The sequence below is a fragment of the Salmo salar genome, unplaced genomic scaffold (assembly GCF_965601325.2).
Source record: "Salmo salar unplaced genomic scaffold, fSalSal1 ptg000358l, whole genome shotgun sequence".
NCBI classification, from domain to species: Eukaryota; Metazoa; Chordata; class Actinopteri; order Salmoniformes; family Salmonidae; genus Salmo; species Salmo salar.
In genome coordinates, this window is record NW_027675359.1 from 405,001 (window position 1) to 422,218 (window position 17,218).

The 17,218-nt window shown below is 44.3% G+C and overlaps 1 protein-coding gene across 1 annotated transcript in view; it reads right to left on the minus strand.

The window, feature by feature from the left end:
- Positions 1-16,801, minus strand: part of LOC145875806 (tripartite motif-containing protein 16) — a 20,055-nt gene extending 3,254 nt beyond the window's left edge. Inside the window, exons 1-3 of the mRNA XM_082971618.1 lie at positions 16,458-16,801; positions 12,510-13,207; positions 11,981-12,076 (exon numbers count right to left, since the gene is read on the minus strand). Coding sequence (XP_082827744.1) covers positions 11,981-12,076; positions 12,510-13,106 — 693 coding nt within the window. The 5' untranslated portion in view covers positions 13,107-13,207; positions 16,458-16,801. The remainder of the gene's footprint in view (positions 1-11,980; positions 12,077-12,509; positions 13,208-16,457) is intronic.
- Between the last annotated feature and the right edge of the window lie 417 nt (positions 16,802-17,218).

The following is a 17,218-nucleotide window of genomic DNA, read 5'->3' on the forward strand; positions in this document are numbered from 1 at the left end:
AGACAGACTCCTCTAAATAATAAATATAATAAAATAACAAAAAAAAACAGTTAAATGCTAAGTACTATACATAGGTTTATTTAAAAAATAACAATAGAACCTATTTAGTACTATAATGGTATTTACTAACATAATATTATTACTATAATAGTTTCTAAAGGGGTTCTAGGCTACCCTACCCTAGAATTAGGGTTCAGGATAAAACAGGTTATACGTAGGGTTAGAGTTTCTGTACAGCACTTTGTGACATCTGCTGATGTAAAAAGGTCTTCATAAATACATTAGATTGATTGTTAGGTTCAGGGTATTTAAAGAGATAAACTGTATGGGTTTATATCTCTCTTGCTCCTCCCTGTGGTCTTCTGTGGGAACTACATACCTCATTCACCACACTTGATAGGCTCATAATCTGAGGTAGCAACTGAGTCAGAGCTACAAATCAATGATCTCCACCTATCCATTAGGTTTACAACTCAGTGAACCTGCGCAGCATTCTCTCTATTTGACGTCTACGAACCAACAGATTTCAACGATTATCATATTACCCAGCAGCCATTTAGAAACAAATAAAAAAGGTTATTTCTTTTTATTCTTTCTTCTGACTGTTTAAATCGGCCACATCTTGAAAAAGAGAACAGGGACATGCGATTTGTTGAGAATTTACACATTTTTATATAATAAAAAAATATATATACAGTTAACCATGACCAGAACATGTTTAACGTTTGAAGGCTTTGCGCCAACCATCCCTGTAAGTCACTACAATCTATAACCAGTTGAACAGTGAGCTTCCTCACTAAATAGCTGTAACCTAGTTAATAATAAGTTACCTGAGGTAAACCTACAAGGAGAGTTAATAGTAAGTTACCTGAGGTAAACCTACAAGGATAGTTAATAATAAGTTACCTGAGGTAAACCTACAAGGTTAGTTAATAATAAGTTACCTGAGGTAAACCTACAAGGATAGTTAATAATAAGTTACCTGAGGTAAACCTACAAGGATAGTTAATAATAAGTTACCTGAGGTAAACCTACAAGGATAGTTAATAATAAGTTACCTGAGGTAAACCTACAAGGTTAACGCGGGCTGGAAGATAATTACTTCAAAACCACAGCAAACAGCTGGGACATATAGTAATATTATATATATAATATTATATCACTGGGCTCCTGTGTGCTAACAAACCCTGTGTACCACCCCTCCCCTGTTTAACCTTGAATTTCGTTCAGAAAAACACTTCCACATTTAGCAAAACGAACCAACTCTTTACGGATCTGTTCGGTGGTAATAAACGGAGGCAGATTAGACACCACTACTCTTGTCGAAATCAGCACCAACACAACCCCTCACATAAATCATACTGGTAACTAGCCGGGTAACAAGACTCACCTTTTACATTACCACAACCACCGCCTTGTTCATTCTGGATACAGAGTGTATATGTTCCTCTCCCACCTGTTCACCGACCAGGATCAATAATTCCTCCACACCATTCTCCACAACGCACCTGAAGAGACAGCGTTTCTTCTCCACTCGGTTGAGGACATCAAACTACCCTACTCCCTCCTCAACTCTAACCGATAAACAGCGGAAACCAGTAAACAAACCCTCCCACCATGACAAAATACATTTGGAAAATAGGCAAAAGAATAGCTGCACTCTTTACGAACGACAAAACCTCACGTTACCAACTTCTTCTTCTTCTATGGTATAATGGCGGTCCTCAAACCAACGTTAAAGGAGCATGGCGCCTCCTACTGTGCTGGAGTGTTCGTTCAATCACGGTTTACACCATTTCTAAATCCTCCTACCTAACTCAGTACTTCTGAGAAAATAAAAAAGATCCCTACTAACTTCTAATAGACCCTCCCCCATCCAACCCCGTCCAACCTCAATGACCCTACACTTCAATCTTTCCCTCTCTTCAACATCCTTACAACAATATAACAACACATGCTCCACCGTTTCATTGACAATACCCTCCATTTACATTTTACATTTTTGACAAAATACATTTGGAAAATAGGCTCTCAATTCTCCATAATAACATTAATACCTCCAATAGTAGGTCACTCCTAATAGATTTACCAGATGATAAACTATTCAATACAGACAGAGAATCTGAGGATACTATAATTCTAACAGGCTGTACGTCCTCCACCCACTGGAGGACAACTATTATCACCAACAGTTCAACTGAGTACACTGACAGTTCATCTGTTAGTCTTCTACATATCTGCACATCACATTCAGGAAGGTAAACACCTGCTCCTGTGGGCCCACTATCTGGGTCCTTGGATCCATCTGTGAAAAGAGGTAAAAAAGCATAACAACTTCTACCAATGTAATTGTCAACCAGTTTCCCTTTATCACTGACTTCTGACCCAATCTTTCCTTTTGTCTACCAAGGTTAGATCAACAACAGGATCTGGGAGTAACCATGGAGGAACATCCCCTATGACCACAGAAAGGGCCAACCTCCAACTCCCTGAAACTACTCTCATCAGCAAGCTTTCCAACTGTCCAACCAAAACCACTGCCTTGTCTACTAGTATATTCCCAACAGTCATCTAGAACAGTAGCAGTGGGATGCTCAACCTCACAGCCTTTCAACCCAATAAGCTAATGACAATTTATTACATCGTATATCCAAAGGCATCTCACCTGCCTCAACTGGACTATAATATAAATCCATGATATTATGGGATACAAAATAGGAAAAGGGGAAATTATGATAATACTAAAAAACACACTTCTAACTAACCCTACACTCATTAAAACCCACTACCCCATTCCACTACTTTGACCCTATCTGCTCCTGCACCAGGCCAACTAACCCTACACTCATTAAAACCCACTACCCCATTCCACTACTTTGACCCTATCTGCTCCTGCACCAGGCCAACTAACCCTACACTCATTAAAACCCACTACCCCATTCCACTACTTTGACCCTATCTGCTCCTGCACCAGGCCAACTAACCCTACACTCATTAAAACCCACTACCCCATTCCACTACTTTGACTCTATCTGCTCCTGCACCAGGCCAACTAACCCTACACTCATTAAAACCCACTACCCCATTCCACTACTTTGACCCTATCTGCTCCTGCACCAGGCCAACTAACCCTACACTCATTAAAACCCACTACCCCATTCCACTACTTTGACCCTATCTGCTCCTGCACCAGGCCAACTAACCCTACACTCATTAAAACCCACTACCCCATTCCACTACTTTGACTCTATCTGCTCCTGCACCAGGCCAACTAACCCTACACTCATTAAAACCCACTACCCCATTCCACTACTTTGACCCTATCTGCTCCTGCACCAGGCCAACTAACCCTACACTCATTAAAACCCACTACCCCATTCCACTACTTTGACCCTATCTGCTCCTGCACCAGGCCAACTAACCCTACACTCATTAAAACCCACTACCCCATTCCACTACTTTGACCCTATCTGCTCCTGCACCAGGCCAACTAACCCTACACTCATTAAAACCCACTACCCCATTCCACTACTTTGACCCTATCTGCTCCTGCACCAGGCCAACTAACCCTACACTCATTAAAACCCACTACCCCATTCCACTACTTTGACCCTATCTGCTCCTGCACCAGGCCAACTAACCCTACACTCATTAAAACCCACTACCCCATTCCACTACTTTGACCCTATCTGCTCCTGCACCATGCCAACTAACCCTACACTCATTAAAACCCACTACCCCATTCCACTACTTTGACCCTATCTGCTCCTGCACCAGGCCAACTAACCCTACACTCATTAAAACCCACTACCCCATTCCACTACTTTGACCCTATCTGCTCCTGCACCAGGCCAACTAACCCTACACTCATTAAAACCCACTACCCCATTCCACTACTTTGACCCTATCAGCTCCTGCACCAGGCCAACTAACCCTACACTCATTAAAACCCACTACCCCATTCCACTACTTTGACCCTATCTGCTCCTGCACCAGGCCAACTAACCCTACACTCATTATAAACCCACTACCCCATTCCACTACTTTGACCCTATCTGCTCCTGCACCAGGCCAACTAACCCTACACTCATTAAAACCCACTACCCCATTCCACTACTTTGACCCTATCTGCTCCTGCACCATGCCAACTAACCCTACACTCATTAAAACCCACTACCCCCATTCCACTACTTTGACCCCATCTGCTCCTGCACCAGGCCAACTAACCCTACACTCATTAAAACCCACTACCCCATTCCACTACTTTGACCCTATCTGCTCCTGCACCAGGCCAACTAACCCTACACTCATTAAAACCCACTACCCCCATTCCACTACTTTGACCCTATCTGCTCCTGCAACAGGCCAACTAACCCTACACTCATTAAAACCCACTACCCCATTCCACTACTTTGACCCTATCTGCTCCTGCACCAGGCCAACTAACCCTACACTCATTAAAACCCACTACCCCATTCCACTACTTTGACCCTATCTGCTCCTGCACCAGGCCAACTAACCCTACACTCATTAAAACCCACTACCCCATTCCACTACTTTGACCCTATCTGCTCCTGCACCAGGCCAACTAACCCTACACTCATTAAAACCCACTACCCCATTCCACTACTTTGACCCTATCTGCTCCTGCACCAGGCCAACTAACCCTACACTCATTAAAACCCACTACCCCATTCCACTACTTTGACCCTATCTGCTCCTGCACCAGGCCAACTAACCCTACACTCATTAAAACCCACTACCCCATTCCACTACTTTGACCCTATCTGCTCCTGCACCAGGCCAACTAACCCTACACTCATTAAAACCCACTACCCCATTCCACTACTTTAACCCTATCTGCTCCTGCACCAGGCCAACTAACCCTACACTCATTAAAACCCACTACCCCATTCCACTACTTTGACCCTATCTGCTCCTGCACCATGCCAACTAACCCTACACTCATTAAAACCCACTACCCCATTCCACTACTTTGACCCTATCTGCTCCTGCACCAGGCCAACTAACCCTACACTCATTAAAACCCACTACCCCATTCCACTACTTTGACCCTATCTGCTCCTGCACCAGGCCAACTAACCCTACACTCATTAAAACCCACTACCCCATTCCACTACTTTGACCCTATCTGCTCCTGCACCAGGCCAACTAACCCTACACTCATTAAAACCCACTACCCCATTCCACTACTTTGACCCTATCTGCTCCTGCACCAGGCCAACTAACCCTACACTCATTATAAACCCACTACCCCATTCCACTACTTTGACCCTATCTGCACCTGCACCATGCCAACTAACCCTACACTCATTAAAACCCACTACCCCATTCCACTACTTTGACCCTATCTGCTCCTGCACCAGGCCAACTAACCCTACACTCATTAAAACCCACTACCCCATTCCACTACTTTGACCCTATCTGCTCCTGCACCAGGCCAACTAACCCTACACTCATTATAAACCCACTACCCCATTCCACTACTTTGACCCTATCTGCTCCTGCACCAGGCCAACTAACCCTACACTCATTAAAACCCACTACCCCATTCCACTACTTTGACCCTATCTGCTCCTGCACCAGGCCAACTAACCCTACACTCATTAAAACCCACTACCCCATTCCACTACTTTGACCCTATCTGCTCCTGCACCAGGCCAACTAACCCTACACTCATTAAAACCCACTACCCCATTCCACTGCTTTGACCCTATCTGCTCCTGCACCAGGCCAACTAACCCTACACTCATTAAAACCCACTACCCCATTCCACTACTTTGACCCTATCTGCTCCTGCACCAGGCCAACTAACCCTACACTCATTAAAACCCACTACCCCATTCCACTACTTTGACCCTATCTGCTCCTGCACCAGGCCAACTAACCCTACACTCATTAAAACCCACTACCCCATTCCACTACTTTGACCCTATCTGCTCCTGCACCAGGCCAACTAACCCTACACTCATTAAAACCCACTACCCCATTCCACTACTTTGACCCTATCTGCTCCTGCACCAGGCCAACTAACCCTACACTCATTATAAACCCACTACCCCATTCCACTACTTTGACCCTATCTGCTCCTGCACCATGCCAACTAACCCTACACTCATTAAAACCCACTACCCCCATTCCACTACTTTGACCCCATCTGCTCCTGCACCAGGCCAACTAACCCTACACTCATTAAAACCCACTACCCCATTCCACTACTTTGACCCTATCTGCTCCTGCACCAGGCCAACTAACCCTACACTCATTAAAACCCACTACCCCCATTCCACTACTTTGACCCTATCTGCTCCTGCACCAGGCCAACTAACCCTACACTCATTAAAACCCACTACCCCATTCCACTACTTTGACCCTATCTGCTCCTGCACCAGGCCAACTAACCCTACACTCATTAAAACCCACTACCCCATTCCACTACTTTGACCCTATCTGCTCCTGCACCAGGCCAACTAACCCTACACTCATTATAAACCCACTACCCCATTCCACTACTTTGACCCTATCTGCTCCTGCACCAGGCCAACTAACCCTACACTCATTAAAACCCACTACCCCCATTCCACTACTTTGACCCTATCTGCTCCTGCACCAGGCCAACTAACCCTACACTCATTAAAACCCACTACCCCATTCCACTACTTTGACCCTATCTGCTCCTGCACCATGCCAACTAACCCTACACTCATTAAAACCCACTACCCCATTCCACTACTTTGACCCTATCTGCTCCTGCACCAGGCCAACTAACCCTACACTCATTAAAACCCACTACCCCATTCCACTACTTTGACCCTATCTGCTCCTGCACCAGGCCAACTAAGCCTACACTCATTAAAACCCACTACCCCATTCCACTACTTTGACCCTATCTGCTCATGCACCAGGCCAACTAACCCTACACTCATTAAAACCCACTACCCCATTCCACTACTTTGACCCTATCTGCTCCTGCACCAGGCCAACTAACCCTACACTCATTAAAACCCACTACCCCATTCCACTACTTTGACCCTATCTGCTCCTGCACCATGCCAACTAACCCTACACTCATTAAAACCCACTACCCCCATTCCACTACTTTGACCCCATCTGCTCCTGCACCAGGCCAACTAACCCTACACTCATTAAAACCCACTACCCCATTCCACTACTTTGACCCTATCTGCTCCTGCACCAGGCCAACTAACCCTACACTCATTAAAACCCACTACCCCCATTCCACTACTTTGACCCTATCTGCTCCTGCAACAGGCCAACTAACCCTACACTCATTAAAACCCACTACCCCATTCCACTACTTTGACCCTATCTGCTCCTGCACCAGGCCAACTAACCCTACACTCATTAAAACCCACTACCCCATTCCACTACTTTGACCCTATCTGCTCCTGCACCAGGCCAACTAACCCTACACTCATTAAAACCCACTACCCCATTCCACTACTTTGACCCTATCTGCTCCTGCACCAGGCCAACTAACCCTACACTCATTAAAACCCACTACCCCATTCCACTACTTTGACCCTATCTGCTCCTGCACCAGGCCAACTAACCCTACACTCATTAAAACCCACTACCCCATTCCACTACTTTAACCCTATCTGCTCCTGCACCAGGCCAACTAACCCTACACTCATTAAAACCCACTACCCCATTCCACTACTTTGACCCTATCTGCTCCTGCACCATGCCAACTAACCCTACACTCATTAAAACCCACTACCCCATTCCACTACTTTGACCCTATCTGCTCCTGCACCAGGCCAACTAACCCTACACTCATTAAAACCCACTACCCCATTCCACTACTTTGACCCTATCTGCTCCTGCACCAGGCCAACTAACCCTACACTCATTAAAACCCACTACCCCATTCCACTACTTTGACCCTATCTGCTCCTGCACCAGGCCAACTAACCCTACACTCATTAAAACCCACTACCCCATTCCACTACTTTGACCCTATCTGCTCCTGCACCAGGCCAACTAACCCTACACTCATTATAAACCCACTACCCCATTCCACTACTTTGACCCTATCTGCTCCTGCACCATGCCAACTAACCCTACACTCATTAAAACCCACTACCCCCATTCCACTACTTTGACCCCATCTGCTCCTGCACCAGGCCAACTAACCCTACACTCATTAAAACCCACTACCCCATTCCACTACTTTGACCCTATCTGCTCCTGCACCAGGCCAACTAACCCTACACTCATTAAAACCCACTACCCCCATTCCACTACTTTGACCCTATCTGCTCCTGCACCAGGCCAACTAACCCTACACTCATTAAAACCCACTACCCCATTCCACTACTTTGACCCTATCTGCTCCTGCACCAGGCCAACTAACCCTACACTCATTAAAACCCACTACCCCCATTCCACTACTTTGACCCTATCTGCTCCTGCACCAGGCCAACTAACCCTACACTCATTAAAACCCACTACCCCATTCCACTACTTTGACCCTATCTGCTCCTGCACCAGGCCAACTAACCCTACACTCATTAAAACCCACTACCCCATTCCACTACTTTGACCCTATCTGCTCCTGCACCAGGCCAACTAACCCTACACTCATTAAAACCCACTACCCCATTCCACTACTTTGACCCTATCTGCTCCTGCACCAGGCCAACTAACCCTACACTCATTAAAACCCACTACCCCATTCCACTACTTTGACCCTATCTGCTCCTGCACCAGGCCAACTAACCCTACACTCATTATAAACCCACTACCCCATTCCACTACTTTGACCCTATCTGCTCCTGCACCAGGCCAACTAACCCTACACTCATTAAAACCCACTACCCCATTCCACTACTTTGACCCTATCTGCTCCTGCACCAGGCCAACTAACCCTACACTCATTAAAACCCACTACCCCATTCCACTACTTTGACCCTATCTGCTCCTGCACCAGGCCAACTAACCCTACACTCATTAAAACCCACTACCCCATTCCACTGCTTTGACCCTATCTGCTCCTGCACCAGGCCAACTAACCCTACACTCATTAAAACCCACTACCCCATTCCACTACTTTGACCCTATCTGCTCCTACACCAGGCCAACTAACCCTACACTCATTAAAACCCACTACCCCATTCCACTACTTTGACCCTATCTGCTCCTGCACCAGGCCAACTAACCCTACACTCATTAAAACCCACTACCCCATTCCACTACTTTGACCCTATCTGCTCCTGCACCAGGCCAACTAACCCTACACTCATTAAAACCCACTACCCCATTCCACTACTTTGACCCTATCTGCTCCTGCACCAGGCCAACTAACCCTACACTCATTATAAACCCACTACCCCATTCCACTACTTTGACCCTATCTGCTCCTGCACCATGCCAACTAACCCTACACTCATTAAAACCCACTACCCCCATTCCACTACTTTGACCCCATCTGCTCCTGCACCAGGCCAACTAACCCTACACTCATTAAAACCCACTACCCCATTCCACTACTTTGACCCTATCTGCTCCTGCACCAGGCCAACTAACCCTACACTCATTAAAACCCACTACCCCCATTCCACTACTTTGACCCTATCTGCTCCTGCACCAGGCCAACTAACCCTACACTCATTAAAACCCACTACCCCATTCCACTACTTTGACCCTATCTGCTCCTGCACCAGGCCAACTAACCCTACACTCATTAAAACCCACTACCCCATTCCACTACTTTGACCCTATCTGCTCCTGCACCAGGCCAACTAACCCTACACTCATTATAAACCCACTACCCCATTCCACTACTTTGACCCTATCTGCTCCTGCACCAGGCCAACTAACCCTACACTCATTAAAACCCACTACCCCCATTCCACTACTTTGACCCTATCTGCTCCTGCACCAGGCCAACTAACCCTACACTCATTAAAACCCACTACCCCATTCCACTACTTTGACCCTATCTGCTCCTGCACCATGCCAACTAACCCTACACTCATTAAAACCCACTACCCCATTCCACTACTTTGACCCTATCTGCTCCTGCACCAGGCCAACTAACCCTACACTCATTAAAACCCACTACCCCATTCCACTACTTTGACCCTATCTGCTCCTGCACCAGGCCAACTAAGCCTACACTCATTAAAACCCACTACCCCATTCCACTACTTTGACCCTATCTGCTCATGCACCAGGCCAACTAACCCTACACTCATTAAAACCCACTACCCCATTCCACTACTTTGACCCTATCTGCTCCTGCACCAGGCCAACTAACCCTACACTCATTAAAACCCACTACCCCATTCCACTACTTTGACCCTATCTGCTCCTGCACCATGCCAACTAACCCTACACTCATTAAAACCCACTACCCCCATTCCACTACTTTGACCCCATCTGCTCCTGCACCAGTCCAACTAACCCTACACTCATTAAAACCCACTACCCCATTCCACTACTTTGACCCTATCTGCTCCTGCACCAGGCCAACTAACCCTACACTCATTAAAACCCACTACCCCATTCCACTACTTTGACCCTATCTGCTCCTGCACCAGGCCAACTAACCCTACACTTATTAAAACCCACTACCCCATTCCACTACTTTGACCCTATCTGCTCCTGCACCAGGCCAACTAACCCTACACTCATTAAAACCCACTACCCCATTCCACTACTTTGACCCTATCTGCTCCTGCACCAGGCCAACTAACCCTACACTCATTAAAACCCACTACCCCATTCCACTACTTTGACCCTATCTGCTCCTGCACCAGGCCAACTAACCCTACACTCATTAAAACCCACTACCCCATTCCACTACTTTGACCCTATCTGCTCCTGCACCAGGCCAACTAACCCTACACTCATTAAAACCCACTACCCCATTCCACTACTTTGACCCTATCTGCTCCTGCACCATGCCAACTAACCCTACACTCATTAAAACCCACTACCCCATTCCACTACTTTGACCCTATCTGCTCCTGCACCAGGCCAACTAACCCTACACTCATTATAAACCCACTACCCCATTCCACTACTTTGACCCTATCTGCTCCTGCACCATGCCAACTAACCCTACACTCATTAAAACCCACTACCCCCATTCCACTACTTTGACCCCATCTGCTCCTGCACCAGGCCAACTAACCCTACACTCATTAAAACCCACTACCCCATTCCACTACTTTGACCCTATCTGCTCCTGCACCAGGCCAACTAACCCTACACTCATTAAAACCCACTACCCCCATTCCACTACTTTGACCCTATCTGCTCCTGCACCAGGCCAACTAACCCTACACTCATTAAAACCCACTACCCCATTCCACTACTTTGACCCTATCTGCTCCTGCACCAGGCCAACTAACCCTACACTCATTAAAACCCACTACCCCATTCCACTACTTTGACCCTATCTGCTCCTGCACCAGGCCAACTAACCCTACACTCATTAAAACCCACTACCCCATTCCACTACTTTGACCCTATCTGCTCCTGCACCAGGCCAACGACCTGGGAGGACGGGACACCACCACTCAACACACCCTGGAACTCTTCTGAAGTCAAATCTAGTATGACCAAATACTTCTCTGCAGCTGCCACCAAAACATATTTTTTTTCTGTGATTTACATTCCATTTCTGCGGTACAGTTGATAACCATTTGCTATGAACACTAAGAAGCCAACCTTACTGAAGCATATATCCCTCGTTGGCCCGTCCCTCTGTGCTGTCACAGATCTACTACTCACAGGGATCCTCTCAGGATCCCTCAGCCTTGACCCATCCTCCTCTACTTTCTTCACTGCCTCAGCAGTGACAACCTGTTCCCAACAGTGGGGTCAGTGGGATTGGATAGGGGCCCCTCTACCTCTCTCTCTCTCTCTCTCTCTGACTGGAGGAGACAGGTGAAATGGTGTGTCTCCTCTGGTCAACAATACTCACCTTGAGAGACTCCACAGCCTGTTGGAGCTCCTTCAGCTCCTTCTCTCTCTCCTGGAATCTCTGCTGGACCTTCTGCTGACTCATCCCCAGCCGCCTCTGTGGAGAATCACTCTTCAATGAGCTATCAAGCTTTATTAGTCCAGTAGATCAATAGTATAGTAATGTGACATAGGGCCCATAGAGAGGAAGGTCTAAAAAAATGGATGGTCCATTTACTAAATGATATTTATTTGTTGCTATGTGAATGACTATAGTTTTTATGGTAGGACTACATGTATCAACAGGTTGAGACTGAACTTTGGACTCATAAAAGGCCATTCAGAATGATAATAGTGTTTGACATTATAAAATGGTGATACATCTGGAGAATCTGGGTTAACATATCTATATACTCAAGGTTTGTGTTCATATTTGTTCTGCTGAGGATTCATTTCATTTGAATGATCTCATATTCAAACAGCCTCAGTTCCTACTGTATCTTTAATTCTTTGTTTATCAGACAGTCACCAACAAGTTGTTCTGGTCTTACCTGTTTCTCAGTCCTCTCTGCTGCAGCTGACACTGTATCATGGCCTTTATGTTCATCCATCACACACAGCAGACAGATACACTGCTGATCGGTACGACAGTAAACCTCCAGCAGTTTGTCATGATGAGAGCAGATCTTCTCCTGTAGTTGTGCGGTGGCTTTGACCATCTTGTGCTTCTTGAAAGCTGGAGATTCGTAGTGAGGTTGGAGGTGAGTCTCACAGTAAGAGGCCAGACACGCCAGACAGGACATGAGGGCTTTCTGCTTTCTGGTCCCAGTACAGACATCACACGCCACATCTCTAGGTCCAGCATAGCACAGAGCAGGAGGGGGAGCAGCCTGGAGTCCTGTCTTCTTCAGTTTCTCCACCACCTCAGCCAACATGTTATTTTTACTCAGCGTAGGCCTCGGACTGAAGGTCTGTCTGCACTGAGGACAGCTATAGACCCCTTTCAGAACATCCTGATCCAAGCAGCCCTCAATACAGCTCCTACAGTAACTGTGTCCACAGGGGATGGTGACTGGTTCCTTCAGTAGATCCAGACAGACAGAACAACAGAACTGGTCCTGGTGCAGCAGAACTCCCTGTTGAGCCATTTAGACGGTTGTTCACTCTCACACAGACAGACGACACAGAGACTCAGATCAGTTTCGTTTCCTCAGAAGAGAGTTTGTGAAGGGGGATGGACTTCCTGGTTCTGCCAGAGGGGTGGGGTTAGAGGGAGGGAGGGAGGGGTTAGAGGAATGCAGGAAGAGAGAGAGGAACTGCAAGCAACATCAAGAGGGAGACAAATAGTTTTGTTCCAATGTTAGAGCCCTTAACATATAAATAGTGTTAACCCAGTATCAGTATCAATAGTGTTAACCCAGTATCAGTATCAATAGGGTTAACCCAGTATCAGTATCAATAGTGTTAACCCAGTATCAGTATCAATAGGGTTAACCCAGTATCAGTATTAATAGTGTTAACCCAGTATTAGTATCAATAGGGTTAACCCAGTATCAGTATTAATAGTGTTAACCCAGTATCAGTATAAATAGGGTTAATCCAGTATCAGTATAAATAGTGTTAACCCAGTATCAGTATCAATAGGGTTAACCCAGTATCAGTATCAATAGTGTTAACCCAGTATCAGTATTAATAGGGTTAACCCAGTATCAGTATAAATAGTGTTAACCCAGTATCAGTATCAATAAGGTTAACCCAGTATCAGTATCAATAGGGTTAACCCAGTATCAGTATAAATAGTGTTAACCCAGTATCAGTATCAATAGGGTTAACCCAGTATCAGTATAAATAGGGTTAACCCAATATCAGTATAAATAGGGTTAACCCAGTATCAGTATTAATAGGGTTAACCCAGTATCAGTATAAACAGGGTTAACCCAGAATCAGTATAAATAGGGTTAACCCAGTATCAGTATAAATAGTGTTAACCCAGTATCAGTATAAATAGGGTTAACCCAGTATCAGTATCAATAGGGTTAACCCAGTATCAGTATCAATAGGGTTAACCCAGTATCAGTATGAATAGTGTTAACCCAGTATCAGTATGAATAGTGTTAACCCAGTATCAGTATCAATAGGGTTAACCCAGTATCAGTATCAATAGGGTTAACCCAGTATCAGTATCAATAGGGATAACCCAGTATCAGTATTAATAGGGTTAACCCAGTATCAATATCAATAGGGTTAACCCAGTATCAGTATCAATAGGGTTAACCCAGTATCAGTATCAATAGTGTTAACCCAGTATCAATATCAATAGGGTTAACCCAGTATCAGTATTAATAGTGTTAACCCAGTATCAGTATCAATAGGTTTAACCCAGTATCAGTATCAATAGTGTTAACCCAGTATCAATATCAATAGTGTATCAGTATCAATAGTGTTAACCCAGTATCAGTATAAATAGTGTTAACCCAGTATCAATATGTTAATTAGTCCCGTGCTTCGACTACTCAGACCCCTCACACATCCGGTCCATTCTGATGTTCTCACAGACACCATACCACTTTTGACACCAATGTAGCAAACAGCTGGGCAGGGAAGTGAACCCAGGTCGCACATGTAAAAGGCCAACAACCTACGCATCGCGCCATTGGCACCAATTGGGTCACTTGGTTGGAATTGTGAAGTGGCTCATATAGCGAGGATCACTGCACTATAGAGGAACTATGATACAATTACATTATCATATGAAATGTAGAGGATCACTGCACTATAGAGGAACTATGATACAATTACATTATCATATGAAATGTAGAGGATCACTGCACTATAGTGGAACTATGATACAATTACATTATCACATGAAATGTAGAGGATCACTACATTATAGAGGAACTATGATACAATTACATTATCATATGAAATGTAGAGGATCACTACACTATAGAGGAACTATGATACAATTACATTATCATATGAAATGTAGAGAATCACTACACTATAGAGGAACTATGATACAATTACATTATCATATGAAATGTTAAATGTAGAACTATAATATATGAATATTGATATATTGAATTTGACTTGACCACGTCCAGTCAGCTCCATTTTGTATGATTAAACTGACACCAACCTGTCTCAGTAGTAGTAGACTGTTAGGAGTGTTTTACTGTCATTCACTATACTAACATTACACCAACCTGTCTCAGTAGTAGTAGACTGTCAGGAGTGTTTTACTGTCATTCACTATACTAACATTACATTTAATTTATCTATACACTTTACAATAATCCCTGGCAGGATTCTCACCTTGAAACTTCATTGCGATTTTTTTCTGTTCTGTTGTGTATATTCTGATGGGTGAGGCCTGAGCTGGAATGTGAAGCTAACTGAAGCTGGCTAGCTTTAGAAAACCAGTATATCAAGCCTGTATCATAGTATACCCCTCAGGCTACGTTCAGGTTTCAGCAAGAGGCAGGTATCAACATGCCGAGTCGTAGGCGACAACCTGGGTTGTATTCATTAGTTTACTCCACAGCCAACAGTTTTAAGATGTTAAATAAAACATAAACCGTTTACTCTAAACGCTGTACAATGTGACCTAAACGGTTTCTGTTGCCAAACGTTTTGCTACGGTGGGCACTAATGAATACACACAAACTGTTTTGAGGAAGTGTAAGTTGTTGTTAGTCTCTCCACAATATTTTTGTCTCTCTTTCACACAACATACCTTCCTGAGTGAAAGGAGTTAACTGTAGATTATAAAGAGAACATGTTTGTTTGCTGCTTGTTGTGTTTTAAGCCTGTTTTGAGAAGACAAGTCTATAGACCTATGATACAGTACACTCTTAGAATAAAGGGTTCCAAACGGGTCCTCCGGCCGTCCCCATAGGAGAACGCTTTTGGGTTCCAGGTAGAACCCTTCTGGCTTCCATGTAGAACCCTCTGTGGAAAGGGTTCTTCACGGAACCCAGAAGGGTTCTACCTAGTACCAAAAAAAGTGTTCTACAAAGGGTTCTCCTATGGGGACAGCCAAAGAACCCTTTTAGATTGTAGATAGTGTAGGAGCGATCACCCTGGGGCACACAGATGGGCACAGAACGAATTCACCCCACGCATCTAATTTTATTCATAATAACAATGTTAAGAAAAGTATGTTCAGTGGTTTCAAACCAAATTACACAGGAAAGAGGAGCTCATTGTAATTTAGAAAACAAATTTTACGATATTTTGAAAGACGATTTACAACTTATACATAAAAATATACAAATTGTAAAATAACCACAATATACGAATATATGAACAATATGTTTTTGAATTTGACTTGCCTACGCCCAGTTAGCGCCATTTTGTATGATTGAACTGTCACATAACTGTCCCAGGTGAAATGGACTTTTAGATCTGAGTGTTTTACTGTCAGTCACTATACTAAAATAACACCATACATTTAATTTCTCTACACACTTTACAATAATCCCTGGGAAGATTCTTACCTTGTAGCCTGAATTCACAACCAGAACATGTCAAGTCATTGAGATATTTTCCGTTGTTCTGAGAGAGCAGCTTCCTGATAACAAGTGGCTCTGTATCTATGTTCTAGGTACAGTTGATCTTTGGATGCAATAATATCTGGTCAAAGTCTAGTGACACAACACCATAGTATATCATAAACATAACAGCAGTTGGCCAGAAAAGGCCATGACATACTGTAAAACAGTGTTCATCAACAACACCATAGTATATCATAAACATAACAGCAGTTTAACCTTTGGCCAGTAAAGGCCATGGCATACTATAACATGTAGAATCATTATGATGGATCCAGGTTCATACTATAACATGTAGAATCATTATGATGGATCCAGGTTCATACTATAACATGGAGAATCATTATGATGGATCCAGGTTCATACTATAACATGTAGAATCTTTATGATGGATCCAGGTTCATACTATAACATGTAGAATCATTATTATGGATCCAGGTTCATACTATAACATGTAGAATCATTATTATGGATCCAGGTTCATACTATAACATGTAGAATCATTATGATGGATCCAGGTTCATACTATAACATGTAGAATCATTATGATGGATCCAGATTCATACTATAACATGTAGAATCATTATGATGGATCCAGATTCATACTATAAAATGTAGAATCATTATGATGGATCCAGGTTCATACTATAACATGTAGAATCATTATGATGGATCCAGGTTCATACTATAACATGGAGAATCATTAT